Raw genomic sequence first — 20109 nt, forward strand, 5'->3', positions numbered from 1 at the left:
AAGGAAATATCTTCCTGATTTCAGTGCTCCTATCTTTGGCCTCTCTTTCCATCAGAAGCAAGAGACAACAGGAATAGTGGGAAGAACATTATCCTGGGCAACCTCACTAAGGTCCTAGTTTGGCTCAGCTTACTCAAGTAACCTCATTTCTGTGGACTTTAGCTTCCTGTTTTTTGAAAGTGTTGAACTCAAACAGATCATGATTAATAGCTTTTAATTTGTTTGTATATTTCCTATGGCCATAGTATTTTAAAGGATTTGTGGAATTATGCATGTTAATACGGTAATTAGAATATATTTTTTAAATAATTCCTGTAAACCTGGTACCTGATACCCTCCTTGTGTGCTTTAGTTGAGGGCTATGAGGTTTGGGGGGGAAAGAAAATGGCTTTTTGGTGGACTGATTTATTAAGATTGCATATGAAATTTATACTCCATGAACCATCCGTATTTACTTACATGATCCTAGTGAGTACATGCACTGTGGTATATCCTATGTTTGTTGATACGCTCTTTTGAAAGAGTTGAACCATAAGCATTTCATAGACTTATAAAACACTGATACGGTTTAGTTTTTAGAAGAAAAATTGTAAGAAAAAGCTTATAAAGAAGAGAAACTACAGGGATCCTTTTTAAAAAATCAAAATCAAAACTCTCCATGGGATTGTCAATCATTTTTTTTTTCATCAGTCAAAGAAAGACTATATCAAAAGGACCAGCAACAGATAATGGTGTTAAAGCAGATCTAAATGTGCAAATATTTTTTAAGTCCAAGAAATACAAGGCAGAAGAGAAAAAGGTACACCTTCTTACGTAGTATGATACGACTTGGATGGTATTTTTTTTTAAAGATATGTGTGTTTACTCTGAACACATTATTTTTATGATTTACTATTAGTCAACTTCTAGGATTTCCATATAAAATACAAAGTTGTAGGGAACATTCTTAGTCATACATGCTTATGAACTTGTGCAAATATACGTTAGACTACATTCCCAGAAGTAGAATTGCAAACTTTGGAAAGTATTTGTATTTTTCATTTTGAGAAATAATGAGTCTTTTTTGAAAATAATTCAAAATTAAATCCATAATTTTGTGTTGATAAGGCTAGTGAATTGTATCCAATTTACTTTTCCAGGTTTCAAGCCTACTCATCCAACCAAACCTCCAGTTTCAAAGTATCCAGGTTCAGTAATTTTCTCCTGTTTATATAGTTAACAACTTTATAAGGTGATGAGTGCCACGTTGTGTCTTGTTCTAATTTGCATTTCTTTACTTATCATCAAAGAATTTGAACTTTTTTGCCCCACTTTGATTTATCCAGGCCCTTTGCTCATTTTTTAAAAATTAGATTTCTAAAATATTTTTCTTGTTGATTTATGAGAGTTCATTATAAGTTAAAACACTTTTAATACGAAGTGAACATTTTTTCAGGGGCTTTGGGGCCTTATTTTCACTGGTCAGTTTTCTTTCAAGATTTTTATGGTGTACTATTGGTTATAGATGGCTTTTTGTAACATTTTGTTACATGAGTGGTAAATGGATGATATATTTTTATAAATTTTCAAACATTGTGAAAGTATACAGAGTAAAGAATTACTTTACTTTAGTCTTTAGATACATCCTTAGATACATATAGTTGGGCATTTTTTCTTTTATCTTAAACAAAATTGACATCATCTTGTATGTAATTTTTCAAAACTTGCCCTTTTCCCATTGAATGTCTTATAGTGGGGTTGTATTTAGATTTATTGCCATTCTTTCCGATGATGACTTTGAAATGTATACCGTATTTATTTATTTGACTATTCTGTTAGTGGTCTTTTACATGTATAGAAATTTTACATCAATAAGTAGATGGACTGATGGACGTATCGATCTTCTCCCTAATGGCTGTGTGTGTTTTGTCTGTCTTATAAAAGCTTTAGGCTTTTCCCATGCTAAAACTTTATAAACATTTCAACCCTGTGTTCTGACTGTATTCTTTGCATTTAAATCATTGGTGCATCTGAAATTCATTCTGACAAATGGAGTGAGATAGGTCTCCTCTCCACTCTACCCACCCCCTTGTAACGGTGAAATAGTAACATCTGTTGAAGAAGTTGTCCTCTCTCCAACTGTTTTCCAGTCATCTTTATGTTTCCTTGAACTCTGGCCATTCTTGTAACAGCACTGAGTCATTTTTTCCCCCACTATAATACTATGATATGTTTTGGGTTTTTAAAAATTTTTATTTAAGTTTATTTATTTTGAGAGGGAGAGAGCGAGAGCAGAGCAGAGGAGGGGCAGAGAGAGAGGGAGAGAGAGAGAATCCCAAGCAGTCTCCTCACTGACCGCACGGAGCCCGACGTGGGGCTTGAACCTGCGAACCATGATGTCGTGACCTGAGCTGAGCCATCCAGGTGCCCCACTATAATTTGTTTTAATATCTGGCATAACACTTCCTTTTTAGCAACATTTAGACTATTCTGTATATTAGTTTTTCTAGATAAACTTGTATTATATTTTATTACTGTTTTAACCATTTTCAGTGTGCATTTCAGTGGCATAAAGTGCATCCACATTGTTTGTAACCAGCACTATCCCCCAAACTTTTTCATCATCTCAAATTGAAACCTTATACACATTAAACAATAACTCTCAATCCGCCCCCGCCCCCCCCCCCATCCCTGGTAACCATTCTGTTTTCTGTCTTTATAAATTTGACTAGTCGAGCTACTTCATAGAAGTGGAATCATTTCTGCCTTATTTCATGTAGCATAATGTTTTCAAGGTTCATCCACCTTGCAGCATGTATCAGAACTTCATTCCTGTCTATGGCTGAATAATATTCCATTGTTTTGTACATTTTGTTTGTTCATTCATCTGTTGAAGTCACTTGCTTGGGTTTTTTCCACATTTTGGCTACTCTGAATAATGTATCTCTGAATATTGGCTTTTAAGTGTTTGAGTCCTACTTTCAATTGTGAACTTAACAATTGAAAAGTTTTAATTTGGGGCCCCTGTTTGCAATTTTGGGGTGCTATATATCTAGGAGAATTGCTGGTTATATGACAATTCGGTGTTTACTTTTTCGACGAACAACCATACTGTCTTTCATAGTGGCTATACCATTTTACATTCCCATCAGCAACAAAAGTTCTGATTTCGTGGGGTGCCTAGGTGACTCGCTCGGTTAAGCGTCCAACTCTTGGTTTCGGTTCACGTTATGATCTCAGTATCATGAGATCAGCCCCGTGTCAGGCTCCACACTGGGTATGGAGCCTGCTTGGGATTGTCTACCTCTATTGCCTGTGCTCTCTCTCTCTCATAAAAAAAAAAAATTTAAATTTCTTTTCTTTTTGTTTTAATTTGAAAAAGTTTCAATTTCTTGACCTCTATCAACACGTATTATTTTCTGCTTTTTGGTAATAACCATCATAATATATGTTAGGTAATATACATGAGGTATATTGTGGTTTTTACTTACATTTCCTTAACAATAAATAATGTGTTGAGCATCTTCTTGTGTGCTTAATGGCCATTTGTATATCTTCTTTGGAGAAATGTCTATTCAAGTACTTTGTCCATTTTTGATGGGTTGTTTTTCTGTCTTGTTTTTGAGTTTTAGGAGCTCATTTTATATTTTGGATATCAATCCCTTATTAGATATATGATTTTCAGATTTTTTTTTCCCATTCTGTGGGTTGTTTCTTCACTCTATTGTTAGTGTCCTTTGGTACACAAAAGTTTTTAGCTTTAATGTAGTCTAATTTGTTTGGTTTTTCCTTTTGTTGCCTATGCTTTTGGTGTCACATTCAATAAAACATTACCAGATCCAACATCATGAAGCCTGAACTCTTATTTTCTTCTAAGAGTTTTATGGTTTTAGATATTTAGGGTCTTTGATCGATTTTGAATTAATTTTTGTGTTTGTTGTAGGGCAAGAGTTAAAATTCATCCTTTTGTGTATGTGGATATCCAGTTTTCAAAACCATTTGTGAGAAGTTGGCTCTTTCCCTATTGAATTTTGATAGCACCCTCGTAGAGAATTATTTTACTATATATGCAAAGGTTTATTTTGTGGCCTCTCTTCTATTCCCGTGGTCTGTATGTCTGTCTTTTTTTTTTTTTTAATGTTTATTTACTTTTGAAAGAGAGAGAGCAGGGGAAGGGCAGAGACAAAGGGGGAGAGAAAATCCCAAGCAGGCTTCATGACATCAGCTCAGAGTCTGACATGGAGCTTGAACTCACAAACCATGAGATCATGACATGAGCTAAAATCAAGGGTCAGATGCTTACCTGACTGAGCCACCCAGGTGCCCTGTACACCTGTCTTTATGCCAGTGCCATTCTGTTCTGATTATTGTACTTGTAGTAAGTTTTGAAATCAGGAAGTACAAGTCCTTCCAACTTTGCTCTCTCTTTTCATGATTGCTTTAACTATTCCTCGTGCCTTGAGATTCCATATGAATTTTCAAATGGATTTTTCTATTTCTGCAAAGAGCATCATTAGGCTTTTGGTGGGTTGCACTCCATCTGTAGGTTGCTTCATATCACATTGGCATCTTAACTTTATTAGGTCCTCCAATCCACGAACACAGGATTTCTTTCCATTTACTTATGTCTTTTTAAATTTCTTACTGCGGTGTTTTATAGTTTTCAGTGTACAAATCTTTTACTTCCTTTGTGAAGTTTATTCCGAAGTCTTTTATTATTTTTTTAGAACTTTATTTAAATCCAAGTTAGTTAACTATAGTGTAATTACGGTTTCAGGAATAGAATTTAGTGATTCATCACTTACATATACACCTAGTGCTCATCCCATCAAGTGCCTTCCTTAGTGCCCATCACCCGTTTAGACCATTCTGCCACCAACCACCCCTCCAGCAATCCTGTTTGTTCTCTGTATTTAAGAGTCTCCTTATAGCAGCACTATCAACAGTAGCCAAATTGTTGACTGTCTATCAACTGACGAATGGATAAAGAAGATGTGGTTTATAGATACAGTGGATTACTACTTGGCAATGAGAAAGAATGAAATCTGGCCATTTGCAACTACATGGATGGAACTGGAAGGTATTATGCTAAGTGAAATAAGTCAGTCAGAGAAATACAGATACCATATGTTTTCACTCATACGTGGAACTTGAGGAACTTCACAGAAGACCATGGGGGAAAGGAAGGGGAAAAAATAGTTACAAAGAGAGAGGGAGGCAAACCATAAGAGACTGTTACATACAGAGAACAAACTGAGGGTTGAAGGGGGAGGCAGGAGGGAGGGGGAAATGGGTAATGGGCATTAAAGAGGGCACTTGTTAAGATGAGCACTGGGTGTTGTATGTAAGCAAGAAATCATGAGAATCTACTCCCCAAACCAAGAGCACACACTGTATGTGCTGTATGTTAGCTAACTTGACAATAAATTATTTTTAGAAAAATAAACAAACAAACATTTTTTAAAAAGGGTCTCTTATGGTTTGCCTCCCTCTCTGTTTTTCTCTTACTTTTCCTTCTCTTCCCCTATGTTCATCTGTTTTGCTTCTTAAATTCCACATATGAGTGAAATAATATATTTGTCTTTCTCCAACGGACTTATTTCGCTTTGCACGTATTGAATGTATTCGTTCTAGTTCCATCCACATTGTTGCAAAGGGCAGGATGTCATTGTTTTTAATCACTGAGTAATATTCCATTTTAAATATATTCCTTATCTCCTTTATCTATTCATCAGTCAATGGGCATCTTTCCATAATTTCTTTATTGTCAATAGTGCTTCTATAAACATCGGGGTGCGTGTGCCCCTTTGAATCAGGATTTTTTATGATCTGGATAAATATCTAGTAGTGCAATTGGCAGGTCACAGGGTAGCTCCTTTTCATTCAATTGTAAATGGAATTGTTTTCTTAATTTCCTTTTTACATTGCTGTTAGTGTGTAGAAACAAAATTGATTTTTTAAATTTATTTTATTTTTTATTATTATTTTTTTAATATGAAATTTATTGTCAAGTTGGTTTCCATAAAACACCCAGTGCTCATCCCAACAAGTGCCCTCCTCAATACCCATCACCCGCCCACCCCTCCCTCCCACTCCCCATCAACTTTTATTTTTTTTTAATGTTTTTATTTATTTTTGAGACAGAGAGAGACAGAGCATGAGCAGGGGAGGGGCAGACAGAGGGGGAGACACAGAATCCAAAGCAGCTCCAGGCTCTGAGCTGTCAGCACAGAGCCTGACACAGGGCTCGAACCTGCAGAGTGTGAGATCATGACCTGAGCTGAAGTTGGATGCTCAACCGACTGAGCCACCCAGGCGCCCCAAAACACAATTGATTTTTGCATGTTGATTTTGTATCCTGCAACTTAACTGAATTCATTTATTGGTTGTACTAGGTGTGTGTGTGTGTGTGTGTGTGTGTGTGTGTGTGTGATCTTTAGAGTTTTCTATGTAAAAGATCATGTCATGTGTGAACAGAGATCATCTTATTTCTTCCCAATTTGGATGCTTTTTATTTTATTTTTTTTACCTAATTGCTCTAATATGAACTTGCAGTATTTATGTTGAATAGAAGTGACAAACATAAGCACCCTGTCCTGTTCCTGATCTTAAAGGAAAAACTTGCAGTCTTAAATATGATGTTGGCTATGGGTTTTTCATAAATGGCTTTTATTATGTTGATTCCTGATCAACTTCTAAATTGTTTTAAAGTCGTCCTCTATCTTTTAATTTTAAGTAGACTCATGTTGAATTCAGGCTAATTTTGAGGATGCGGTGGTGATAAATTTGCTTGCCATACTGCAGAATCTTGTCACAGGAAACACCAATGTACAGGAAGAAGATTGTTGGTGACATCAAATATAAATTTATAACTTATGATATTTTTATTAAGAAACATTAATATATAAGGAAAATGAAATTATTAGCAGTTTCATACAAAAGCAAAAAATGAAAACCAGTGAATTTATGGATCTTTAAGGTTTAGTCTTCCTTCTTTTTTTCCATTTTGCCCCCCAGGCTATCCTGAGCCCAATGAATCAGCATTATTTGAAGAACTGGAGGAATTAGGTATTATTTTGGCTATTAATTACTCTTCCTTATGAAACCTCGGAGTACTATATAGAAATAGCTATCACGTTCCAATTATTTGTAGTTAAGGAGGGAACCAAGTTTCACAAAATTTGACATTGATAGGGATTTTAGTAGTCCAGATAACATGATAAACATAAGTGGTTACTTATGTGTAGACACATGTAGGTAATTTCCTCCCATCTAGGGAATTCTAAGCGCCCAAGAAGCTTTACTAAATAACCTGATATGGCAACGACAGCACAAAACAATGAAAAGTGAGGTTCCTCTGAAGAGTCTTACAAGGTGGACCCTGGATGTGGGATCAGAGTCCAAGGGCTCTGTGATCAGAACGATCTGGACACACTAGCAGTCGTGCTAAAACTACACTGAGGACCTCTTTCTTTGCTGTCGTGTATCGATGTAGTGTATGATCCGAGCAAGGTTAAATGCGACTACTCTCTGGGACCCTTGTGCGCTCAATGATCTTCAAACTGTTTTCATGTTTTCCCAGATGCAGGTATCATTGCTGTGATTATTCTTACTCTCCGTAAGTAGCCCAAACTTCAATGCCACTTAAATCAAAATAGTATTGCGAGGAAGTGCATTATTTTTTAAGTGACTTTTCAGTTTCTGTGGTTTTTATAGCTTGAAATGAAGTACAGCAGTCTAGAACAGTCTGACCTTGTATATGATACTACACGTTTTGCTGGTGAATGTATATTCTTTTATATTCCACTTGTCCACTTAGTAACAAACCTAAATACTCCATGTGTCTTCAGGACGATTAGTCATGACTCTGCGTCCCAAATATGCTTTGGGTACTTTTCTAAACTAAGCAAGGATTCTTCCCTGACTTACTGTGGACTGTTCACGAACTTCTGATAGTGAAGAGTCTAGACGGAATATGAATATATATGTGCTTAAATGAAGTAGCATTTTCTGACCACTGAAATGTAACCAACACTTACTTACTTCTGCTGCTACAGTTTGAATCTTGGCAATTAGCTCTCAGTTACATGTCCTTTGTTTCCTGGTTTCTTGTAGTTGTCGGCCTTGGAGTACTTTGCACCTGCCTGTACAGATGTCTTCAAAGAAAGAAAGGGTAAATTAAAGGACATTTCTTCCAACTTCCGGTCCTTCTCACTCCTCACCTACGTGCGCGCAGCATTTGCACCTGTGCCTGTGCCATCTCTCCCTAAGCTGAGCCCGCATCAGTGTGCCCTGCCAGTCGCATCTGTTTACTAACAATATTTTAGGCTGCTTTTCCTGTCCCGGCGGCCAGAGCGACCTGCGCAGACTTGCTTTGTCTGTTATGACTTCACGAAAAATTTCTGTGGGACTTGAGACCTAAGTTCTATAGCAAATCATGGACTGTTACGGGGCCTTCCCCACCCACCTTCCCCCTATTTCCTAAATTGGACCAGGGGCCAAGATGAAACTTAGAACAGTTCACTGTGGAGACTCGGACAGTTGTATTCAGTGGAGTCTTTATGATGAAAGTTTCCATTTGTCCGGAGAAGTTAGGGAATTGTTAGAAGCTGTGCAGGTGTCTCTTTCGAATACCCAGTTTGATTTCTTTTCCTTTAGAGCTGTTACTTACACTTGTTAAACCGGGGAGTGAAAAGCAGCAGTGTTTGATTTCCCTCTTTTGTTCTCTCAATTTACTAGGTTGCAGTAAAACTGTTGGGGTTAAACTTAACATTACTGAGGGGTAAGATTTACAAGGCACCTCATTACCCTTATTTTTGTTTTCGTCTATAAAAATGAAAAATGTGGGGGAGGAACTTATAATAGAAAAAAAAGTGTACAAGTACGTGTCTTCTAGGGAGAATAGGGTTTTTAAACATCAAACTTAAATTTTAATGAAATACTTTTCAATGTTGTGAAAGACTTAGAATAAATCCTGGAGCATAGACTAAGGTTAGGTACTTTGAAATTTGATTTTTATTGATTTTCAATAATTTTCTTTCCTTGTAGTTTTGGAAATGACTTTCACAGCAAACCTAATAATTTTAAGACTTTTGGTATTCATGGTTTTATGATATATTTTGCCTTTATACTAGTCATCTGGTTTAGGGCATGTAATAAAAATACATTCTCTACACATAACGAGCTCAAACTCTTTTATGTTATTGGTTATCTTTTTTAAATCACAGTGTCTCCACTTGAATCTTCAATCTTCTATTTGTAGGACACTTGATGTGCATATTTGATTTGTCAATCACTAGCATACATTTTTTAAATTACACATACACATAGCGTGAGTAGGAAATATTGTCAGTAGAATATTCTTACAAGTCTCAAAAAGCTTTGTGCAGAGAGCAAAACAAGATAGCTTTTTGCTCCTCACTTTCCCTTTTTGTTTAAATTCTCTGCATCAATATGCTGCTTCCTTCAAAGTGTTAATCGAAATCTCTTTAGCTACCAAGTAATGGGTCTTGTAAGCTGAGCCTCTGGTTCAAGATGGCAACGTGAGAGGATCCCCTGAACTCACCTCCTGTCCGACACGCGACGTCTATAGCCACGTTCGGAACAGTTTCTCTCTGAAGGAGATCTGAAAACTAAATCTCCGTTGGGTGGATACAAAACCACATCAAGGGGTGCCTGGCTGGCTCAGTCAGTGGAGCATGTGACTCTTGGTCTCAGGGTCATGAGTTCAAGCCCCACATTGGGTGTGGAGCCTACTTGAAAAAGAAAAAGAAGACAAACAAACAAACCCACATCAAAAATGAGTAGGAGATAGTGTCTCACCGTAAACTCCTCCCCCAGTGTGGCAACCCAGTTAGATGGAAGCTCACAACTCTGAGCTTCTTCCTGGGAAGCCAAATGTTTGAACCCCACGTCTGGCACCCCAGCTTTTAAGGCCTGCACCCCAGAGATGGGTCCACAAAACATCTGGCTCTGAAAGCCAGTGGGGCCTATGTCCACAAGGCTACAGCCAACCGAGAAACAGTTCTTAAAGTGCTCATGTGGTTTTACTTTGGCCAACCCTCCAGGGTACAGCACAGACACAGCAGTCTGAAATGCACCCCCAGTCTTTCTGGGAAAGAGGCCTATTAGCTTATCTGTGTAGCTGAGGCCTGAGGTGACAGGCTTCTACCTAGACCCAAGTCTGGCCGCAGTCCTCTCCACAGACCTTGGAGAGCCGGAGCGACCTTTCACCCTCCCTCTGCCGTGCTCCACATCGCCGGTACCTCCCGAAAAGGAGCTTGTGCACCTGTCTGGTGGCCCTCAGGGCTTATGTTGGCAGGTCACGTAGGACTGGAATAAATGGAGAAACAGTTGTTAACTGGCCGCCCTACCCAGGACATAGCACAGAGGTGGCCAACTGAAATCATCCCGGTCTTTCTGTGACTCGCCTTTTAGCTTATCTGCATAGCTATGGCCTGAGGAACGGGCTTCTAATTAAACACATGTCGGTGAGCCCAAGGCAATCCCCCCCCCCGCCCAGAAACTGGGGAGACTGGTGGGCAGGCACCATCCTTGAACTCGCCTATCCTGCCCCAGATTGTCGGTGTCTCTGAGAAAGGACCTCATACACACATCTGGCAACACAGCTTTTGTGGCTGCAACTCACATGACACATCCCTTGATAGCCAGGCCCTGCTGGTCAGCAGTACAGTAACAAGTAAAGAGACGGTTCTTTTTTTTATGTTTATCTTTGAGAGAGATGGAGAGACAAAGCATGAGCAGAGAAGGGGCAGAGAGAGAGACACAGAATCCGAAGCAGGCTCCAAGCTCCGAGCTGTCAGCACAGAGCTTAACGTGGGGTTCAAATTCACGAACCCTGAGATCATAACCTGAGCCGAAGTCTGACGCTTAACCTACTGAGCCACCCAGGCACCCCGACAAGTGAAATTATATTGAAAAGAATCATTTATTTCCTAGATCAGGGTCTCTTGCTACTACAAATATATGTTTTTAGTTGTCCATTTTCCTACTAGGTCTCTGGATTTAACTCCTGTACTAAATTATGCTATCTGTATACCTTGCCTTTTAGTGAAACAGAGGTTAGAGGTGAATATACCACTTACTGGAATAGATCAACCACTGAGGCAGAGCAGATGTACCAAGTGGTTTCTACGAATGAGGGCATCACTTTATCTTTCGATACAATTAAAATCTTAAGATCTACAGAAGCTGTTCTCTAGTGCTTGTACTCTCACGATGCAACCATTAAGCCATAAGGCTGACATTTCAATGCGGTTTGAGTGTAATCACCACCCTTTGATGCTGCTTTGAATGGTGTATGCATTTGGGTATGAACATCTGGCCTGTTTTCCCTTAAATAACACTTGTATTTATAAGGCAACTCTGTACAATACCCCTGGGAGTATTTAGATGGGGAAATAATTTTTAAACTAAATCTCCATATCTAGGGAACTATCGTCCAAAATAAATTACATTGCATTTGTAAAGAAAGTTATTTTAGGGACGCCTGGGTGGCTCAATCGGTTAAGCGGCCAACTTCGGCTCAGGTCATGATCTTGCGGTCCGTGAGTTCGAGCCCCGCGTCGGGCTCTGTGCCGACAGCTCAGAGCCTGGAGCCTGTTTCAGATTCTGTGTCTCCCTCTCTCTGACCCTCCCCTGTTCATGCTCTGTCTCTCCCTGTCTCAAAAATAAATAAATGTTAAAAAAAAAAGAAAAAAAAAAGAAAGTTATTTTAAAGTCTCTTTTGTTCACAGAGTAATGCCAAGTCTTAAGATTCATTCTTTCAACAACTCTAAAATGTGTTTTATATATGGTTGGGTGTTAAATGCATTTACAAATATATATATATTCTACCTCAGCCCTTAAACATTAGAAACAAGAACACTGAAAACTGGGAATGTGAACAAGTTTGACTTCCTGAACTAAGAATATTATTGAGAAATACTCAAAGTAAATAGGGTAGAATTCTATATACTTTTTAGCTATTTATAATATCTTGGTGACCGAAGGAAGCTATAAAGTTTATGGCCTTTGTTCTTCACTTTTTCAAACAACAATACCAGTGAGAAATCAGTTAGGAATTCAGAATCAGTCAGAAACTTCTGTACGTTAGAGAGCTCTCACACTCGTAGCAGTGCTGGGCGGGGGCAGAGTGAACCTGTGGCCTGTAGTCTTCTCGAAGAGGATTTCGCTCTTTAAGAAAGTTAGATTCCACTCTAAATTCCAGCAATGGGTGATTTTCTCCCCGTACTTGAATAAGGACATGTCTTACTTTAAACAATGTCATATAAGAGTAGTGAGTTTTGGGGCGCCTGCGTGGCTCAGTCGGTTAAGCGTCCGACTTCGGCCCGGGTCACGATCCCGAGGTCCGTGAGTTCAAGCCCCGTGTCGGGCTCTGGGCTGATGGCTCAGAGCCTGGAGCCTGCTTCCGATTCTGTCTCCCTCTTTCTCTGCCCCTCCCCCGTTCATACTCTGTCTCTCTCTGTCTCAAAAATAAATAAACGTTAAAAAAAAAAATTTAAAAAAAAAGTAGTGAGTTTGGCAGGAACATCTCCAATAACCTCAGGTTGTATCAGAATCTTAGTGGTGTTTTTTTTTTGTTTTTTTTTACTGTTACTTACTTTTGAGAGAGAGAGAGAGAGAGAGAGAGAGAGAATGAACGGGGAAGGGGCAGAGAGAGGGGGACAGAGAATCCAAAATAGACTCCTTGCTGAAAGCAGAGAGGCTGACACAGGGCTTGAACCCACAAACCGCAAGATCATGACCTGAGCTTAACGGACTGAGCCACCCAGGTGCCCTCGGAATCTTAGTTTTTATGTGCATCTTACCATATCTGCTAAATGCACAGTAAAAATTAAGCCATGCATTTCAGGAAAGGAAACAGTATCTGCTGTCAGTGGAACAAAGGAACCAAAAAAAGCAAACAGCTGTGCTAGCACCGGATGCTGGGGTGGAACAGACCGTGACCTCGCTGAGTCCTCACATCAGGCAGGGTCTCTTTCAAACAAACCACTGGGCAGAGAGGAGGGACGGCCGCTCACATTCAGATTACGGTTTTACAAATTTTGTTTTGCACTTTCATAGTTAGTAGCATAAGTTAGGCCAAAGAAACGCTGCCTTGAGAAGGACATGATTGGGAATCATGTTTTACAAGTATTGGTTTACGGATAAAGCATGTTTATGATGCACTGTAAGTGTCCCCTTCCTGAGGGATCGTGAGGTACTTCGGGAAGATCCGCTTGAGCAGAAAGAAACAGGAATTTTGAATTAAGTACAGAGATGAAGTTTTACTATACCCATTTGCACATACTTTTCAGGGATGTAGCACTTGCTCAGGAACAAGAGATGGCTGTACTGTTGATTTTTAACAAGCCCAGTTGACTCTTTTGCAACCAAAGATTGTTATGCTATTTTCCAAAAAAATTGTTATGTTATTGTTACGTTGTTTTTCCAAAACAGACTTTTATACTAGTTTCTGCTTCAAATTTATTTTTTTTATTTTGTATATTTATACAAAATTGCTCTCGATAGGTAAATCTAAATTTTGTTTTTCAAATAATGGCAATTATATATGCCATTATATACATTTATATATATGGGATAAAATGAAAAGTTTCTCTAATGACGTGGAAAGCAGCATATGTGAAAGGTTGCTAAAACCGGAAGAATGTATTTGCAGTGAGATGAGAAGTCCCATGTGGGGGGGGGGGTCTTTATTGTTCATATTTTGAAAATGGGATCTTCAAGTGTTGTGAAAAATAAAATCCAAGATTGGGAGAGTTTTCGTTTGTGACGATGCGTTCATTTCCAGTGTGTTTTAGCTCAGAGCAGAGCATGCTTGTACTTGGCCCGACTTCTGTACACGTTCCACTGCAGCCCCTCACATTGCAGAGCCTTGAATGTGTCCAGGCTCCTCGCCCAGCCCGTCCTGGGCCTCTCCTGCTCAGAGGTGTTCAGTCCCAGGTGCACGGCGTCAAGTGCAAGGTTTCTCGCAGGCACCCTGAAGCCTTCTACAATTAAATCCCAACTTGCCTTCCGAAGACTTCTGCTCCACTTCTTCAAAGAACCTATTGTCCGTCGAGCGGACCGTCTGCCCCACGTGCTGGGCTGTGTTCCCGGTTCACTGTCGCCTGTAGCACTTCTAGTCCTGGCCGGGTCCTGGACATCTTCCCCAAGGCTCAGCTCCTACTGCCTGTTCCGTGAAGCTTCTCCCAACTGGCCCAGGTCTTAGAGCCTTTGTGATGTTACTGAACCTTGAGTTAACTGGGTGTCTATATGCCTGTATCTGGTGGCAGATATACCTTCCACATCACGTCAGTGAGTGGATATGATTAAGTGCTTACAAACCCAAGCCCCAATGATGAAAGTAGAAAGTTTGACTTGTGTAATAACAGGGTTTGCTTTTGTTTACACAAAAAATTTTCTTGGTCTTTTTTGCAGATTCGAATTAAATCAGATTGCTACATGTCTGAGATCAGACCTCGGTATTTTTTGTATCACGGCTGCACATTAGAATAGCCTGGGGAGTTTTGCTGATGCCTGGGTCCCACCCCCCATAAGTTTCTCATATCATTGATCTGGGATGATGCTTTGGCATTGATATTTTTTCTAAGTTTCTCAAGCGATTCTAATAATGCAGCTATGGTTTAGAACCTCTGCATTAGTGATTCTCAAGCTCCATAGCCCATTTCTACATATAAACTAATAAAAACAGGACGTAAAGCCTTATATTTACAAAATGCTGTTTGTTTTAATTGAGCATATTACATCACAATACAGTTTGAAACTTAAAATGTTATTGCCTGGTTAACAAAACAAGACTTTTTGTGGTTTGAAATAAACAGAGGCAATCTTTCTGATAACAGTTCTGGATGAAAGTTAGGTTGTTTATAAATATAGAAAATAACTTACTAAATTCTATATGGCTTTAGATTGAGAGTGTAGCATATTTTTTAAATTGGCATAAAATATACAAGGAAGTTTTTTTGTTGTTGTTTTTGGTTTTTGGTTTTTTTGTTTTTTGGTTTTTTTTTGGTAACCAGGGGAGCTTTTAAGGTGAAAAGGTGACTACCAAAAGTCTTCTCAAACTATGCTGAAGAGAGAGAGGATGGGCACAAATCCGAATTTGCATTGTTACAGAATACTCTAGCTTTAAAGAAACAACCGCTCTGGTATTTGAAAACTTAATAATGTCTGACAGCTAAACTTAATTTTAACCAAGAATGCACTTTCTTAGATCTTTTTACAAATTTGCATATTTTTATTTAAGAGCAGGATTTAACATAGTCTACTGACTTCCAGAAAGATGTTAAAAATTGAGTGTCCATGCATTTCCTCCCCCCTTACGCATGGTTGCTTTCATCATTTTCAGGTTCATTTCAGAAAAGGTGACACTATGGGGCGCCTGGGTGGCTCAGTCTGTTAGGCGTCCCACTTTGGCTCAGGTCATGATCTCATGTTCCGTGAGTTTGAGCCCCATGTCAGGCTTCGTGCTGACAGCTTGGAGCTTGGAGCCTGCTTTGGATTCTGTGTCTCCTACTCTCTGCCCCTCTCCTGCTCATGCTCTGTCTCTCTCATTCTTAAAAATAAATAAACATAAAAAATTTTAAAAAAAAAGGTTGCACTAAACTGAAACGGTCAGCCTTTGCATGACGGGGCACTGCTGCCCTCCTGTGGCCTTCCCGGGCATTGACAGTCCCAAAGTCCTTCCAACTTTGTCATCGTTCAGAGGCTCTGACCATTGCGGTGATTCCCAGAAGCCGTTTTTAATTTCATGTTGTATCCAGTATTAACTAGGTCTTTTCTGCTTTCCTTCTGTGAAATTACCATTCTAAAAGGGCTTAACTCTGTCCCTTGTTGCTTAAATATGGGAGAAACCCAGTACTGGGGTCTGTAGTCAATAACATTTTCCTTCCCTCTCACATCTGAACCTGAAGGTAAACAAGCCGCCACAAGTATAGATCACCTGGAGGAAGTTCCCCACTCTGATTCCTGACTTGCTACCCCAAGAACATTTGCATCTGGGTAATAAAACTGATGTTCGCATAAGCTACTTACGTTAACATCATTTATCTCCCTTACGCAGCTTTTAAAAACTTGAACCATTTTCTGTGGCCGTGGCAAGCCTTGTGCCGATCTATGGAAATCAAGCAAGAGCTCTGCCATCCTGGTGCTTAGGGCTGGTGGCTTCAGTGAGAATCTGGAAACCACCATTGTTTAGATGACACTTAGTTATGGTGTTTGGGAAAATGACTGGTCAACTGGTCACCCAGCACCACCTGAAAAGGCTCCCAGGAAAACACCTCTTCCATTTGTAATCGATGTTCGTTATTGGAGAATTCCTGGTGTAGGACCCCATGGGACTGCGCTTCAATTTCGTGTGTAGTAAGTCTTTTTGAAATGCAGATTCTGATTCCCTAGGTCCCAGGTGGGGCCAGGGTTCAGCATTTCCAGGAGTTCTACCTACTGCCATTTGTGGTAGGCTAATAGCCTCCAGCCCAGTGCCTGGGAGGCACAGAAGAGTGTGGAGGGAAACAAACTGGCCTACTCATGCTAGGGGCACTGTGAGGACAGCCTGAACAGAACGGTTTGGGACACCTGGTGGGGAGGGTGGAGAGACTGGGGTGTTGCTGTTTTTTGCCTGACGACCAACATGGTGGGGCTTCAGGGAATCGACAGTGGGCCCACAGTGGAGGCGGGACCCACCTACACCAAACCACACCCCTCCGTGGGACCAAACCAGACGGCCCCTCCTCCAGACCAGTGCAGCCACTGGTCTGCAAGAATAACAAGAATAGTTCTTCTCCACGGCATATTAGAGTGAAACTGGCAAAATACAAAGATAAAGAGAGAATTCTGAAAGCAGCTAGGGACAAACGGGCCTTAGCCTACAAGGTAGACACATAAGGGTAGTTAGCCAGAAGGGAGTGGCAGGAAATATTCAATGTGATGAATAGGAAAAATATGCAGCCAAGAGTCCTTTATTCAGCAAGGCTGTCATTCAGAATAGAAGGAAAGATAAAGGCTTTCCCAGAAAGACAAAAACTGAAGGAGTTCATGACCACTAAACCAGCCCTGCAGGAGATCCTAAGGGGGACTCTGTGAATGGAAAGCAGCAAAGACCACAAAGGACCAGAGACATCACCACAAGCATGAAACCTACAGCTATCACAATGGCACTAAATCCATATCTTTCAATAATAACTCTGAATATAAATAGGCTAAATGCTCCGATCAAAAGACACAGGGTATCAGAATGGATAAAAAACAAGATCCATCTATATGCTGTCTACCAGAGACTCATTTGAGACCTGAGGACACCTTCAGATTGAAATCGAGGTGACGGAGAACCATCTATCATGCTGGTGGAAGTCAAAAGAAAGCTGGAGTAGCCATACTTATATCAGACAAAACAAATTTTAAACTAAAGACTGTAACAAGAGATGAAGAAGGGCATTATATCATAATTAAGGGGCCTATCCATCAAGAAGAGATAATAATTGTAAATGTTTATGCTCCCAACTTGAAGGCACCCAAATATACAAATCAATCACACACATAAGCGATCTTATTGATAAGAATACAGTATTTGCAGGAGACTTTAATACTCCACTTACAACAATGGACAGATCATCTAGGCAGAAAATCAATAAAGAAACAATGGCCTTGAATTATACACTGGACCAGATGGACTTGACAGATATATTCAGAACTTTTCATTCAAAAGCAGTAGAATACACATTCTTCTCGAATGCACATGAACATTCTCCAGGATAGATCACATACTGGGTAACAAAACAGCTGTCAATAAATATAAAAGAGTTGAGATCATCCCATGCATATTTTGAGATCACAACGCTATAAAACTTGAAATCAACCACAAAAATTTTTTTTGGAAAGCCTCCAAATGCATGGAGGTTAAAGAACATCCTACTAAAGAATGATTGGGTCAACCAGGCAATTAAAGAAGAAATTTAAAAATATATGGAAGCAAATGAAATTGAAAACACAACAGTCCAAACCCTTTGGGATGCAGCAAAGGCAGTACTAAGGGGAAAATACATTGCAATTCAGGCCTACCTCGAGAAGCAAGAAAAATCCCAAATACAAAACCTAACCACAAACCTAAAGGAACTAGAAGCAGAAAAGCAAAGAAATCCCAAAGCCAGCAGAAGAAGAGAAATAATAGAGATTAGAGCAGAAATAAACAATGTAGAATCAAAAAAAAAAAAAAAAAAAAAAAAAAACAAACAGTAGAACAGATCAATGAATTTAAGAGCTGGTTTTTTGAAAAAATAAACAAAATTGAAAACCCCCTAGGCAGACTTCTCAAAAAGAAAAGAGAGAACCCTGATAATATCATGAATGAAAGAGGAGATCACAACCTACACCAGAGAAATACAAACAATTATTAGAGAACACTATGAGAAATTATATGCCAACAAACTGGACAACCTGGAAGAAATGGACAAATTCCTAGACACCCACACACTACCAAAACTCAAATGGGAAGAAATAGAAAATGTCAACAGACCCATAACCAGTGAAGAAATTGAATAAGTTATCAAAAATCTCCCAACAAATAAGAGTCCTGGGCCAAATGGTTTTCCAGGGGAATTCTACCAGACACTTAAAGCAGAGTTAATACCTATCCTTCTTAAGCTGTTCCAAAAAATAGAAATGGAAGGAAAGCTTCTGGACTTATTCTCTGAAGCCAGCATTACATTGATTCCCAAACCGGAAAGAGATCCCACTAAAAAGGAGACTACAGGCCAATATCCCTGATGAATATGGATGCAAAAATTCTCAACAAGATACTAGTAAATCATACTTAAAAGAATTATTCACCATGATCAAGTGGGATTCATTCCTGGGTTGCAGGGCTGGTTCAATATTCACAAATCAATCAATGTGATACATCACATTAATAGAAGAAAGAATAAGGACCATATGATTCTGTCAATAGATGCAGAAAAAGCATTTGACAAAATTCAGCATCCTTTCCCAATAAAAACCCTCAAGAAAGTTGGGATAGAAGGAACATACTTTAACATCATAAAAGCCATATATGAAAAGCCCACAGCTAATATCATCCTCAATGGGGAAAAACTGAGAGTTTTCCCCTGAGGTCAGGAACACAACGGGGATGTCCACTCTCACCAGTGTTGTTTAACACAGTGTTGGAAGTCCTAGCATCAGCAATCTGACAACAAAATGAGATAAAAGGCATCCCACTTGGCAATGAAGAAGTCAAGCTTTCGCTTTTTGCAGATGACATGATATTATACATGGAAAATCCGATAGACTCCACCAAAAGTCTGCTAGAACTGATACATGAATTCAGCAAAGTTGCAGGATACAAAATCAATGTACAGAAATTGGTTGCATTTCTATACACCAATAATGAAGCAACAGAAAGAAAAATTAAGAAATTGATCACATTTACAATTGCATCGAGAACTATAAAATACCTAGGAATAAACCTGAGCAAAGATGTAAAAGATCTGTATGCTGAAAACTATAGAAAGCTTAGAAAGGAAATTGAAGAGGAACACAAAGAAATGGAAAAATAGAGTAAAATATTCAGGTCAGGATGCATGAATAGACTCTTCTTTTAAAAAAATTTTTATGTATTTATTTTGAGAGAGAAAGAGAACATACACAAGCAAGGGACAGAGAGAGGATCATGACCTGAGCCGAAATCAAGAATCGGACGTCCGACCGACTGAAAACCCGCATGAATAGACCTCTTAACAGAAAGAGAATTGGACAGCAGCCATTTACAGAATATACAGCACTGCCACATTTTAGCAAAATGCACCCCAGGACATCATAAACATTATAGTGATTTGTTTCAAAAATACATTAAATTCTCTTTTACCTCTGCAATAATGTATCATTAATGCAGTGAAAGAAGTTAGTGAAAAAAGCGTGATCGTCCTTCCCCACCTTCTGCCCATCCGTCTTCCGGGAGACCACGTCTTCCAGGAGAACAGAGGCTGTTGCTCACCAGACTTGGCGTGAGGTTTCGAGGCTGCTGCTTTTCCCCCTACATCATAACCGATTTCAAATGGTGCTAGACAAAAACAGACTCTGAACACCAGGAGAAATCGGTCAGCCTGTGTAAGA

At 39.3% G+C, this 20109-nt stretch overlaps 1 protein-coding gene and 1 long non-coding RNA gene across 4 annotated transcripts in view; one reads left to right on the plus strand and one right to left on the minus strand.

The window, feature by feature from the left end:
- The window catches only part of LOC109255311 (membrane cofactor protein-like), a 30946-nt gene extending 22769 nt beyond the window's left edge, over window positions 1–8177 (plus strand). For all 3 annotated transcript variants that reach the window (XM_019429931.2, XM_019429922.2, XM_019429940.2), the window contains 4 exons: window positions 1140–1187; window positions 6997–7047; window positions 7562–7597; window positions 8095–8177. In XM_019429931.2, the coding sequence (XP_019285476.2) occupies window positions 1140–1187; window positions 6997–7047; window positions 7562–7597; window positions 8095–8156 (197 nt within the window). In that variant the 3' untranslated portion in view covers window positions 8157–8177. The remainder of the gene's footprint in view (window positions 1–1139; window positions 1188–6996; window positions 7048–7561; window positions 7598–8094) is intronic.
- The window catches only part of LOC128778835 (uncharacterized), a 56172-nt gene that overhangs the window by 19647 nt on the left and 16416 nt on the right, over window positions 1–20109 (minus strand). The gene's annotated exons all lie outside the window — the stretch shown is intronic.

This window comes from Panthera pardus, unplaced genomic scaffold (genome assembly GCF_024362965.1).
Source record: "Panthera pardus isolate Hobbes unplaced genomic scaffold, ASM2436296v1 HiC_scaffold_21, whole genome shotgun sequence".
NCBI lineage: Eukaryota > Metazoa > Chordata > Mammalia > Carnivora > Felidae > Panthera > Panthera pardus.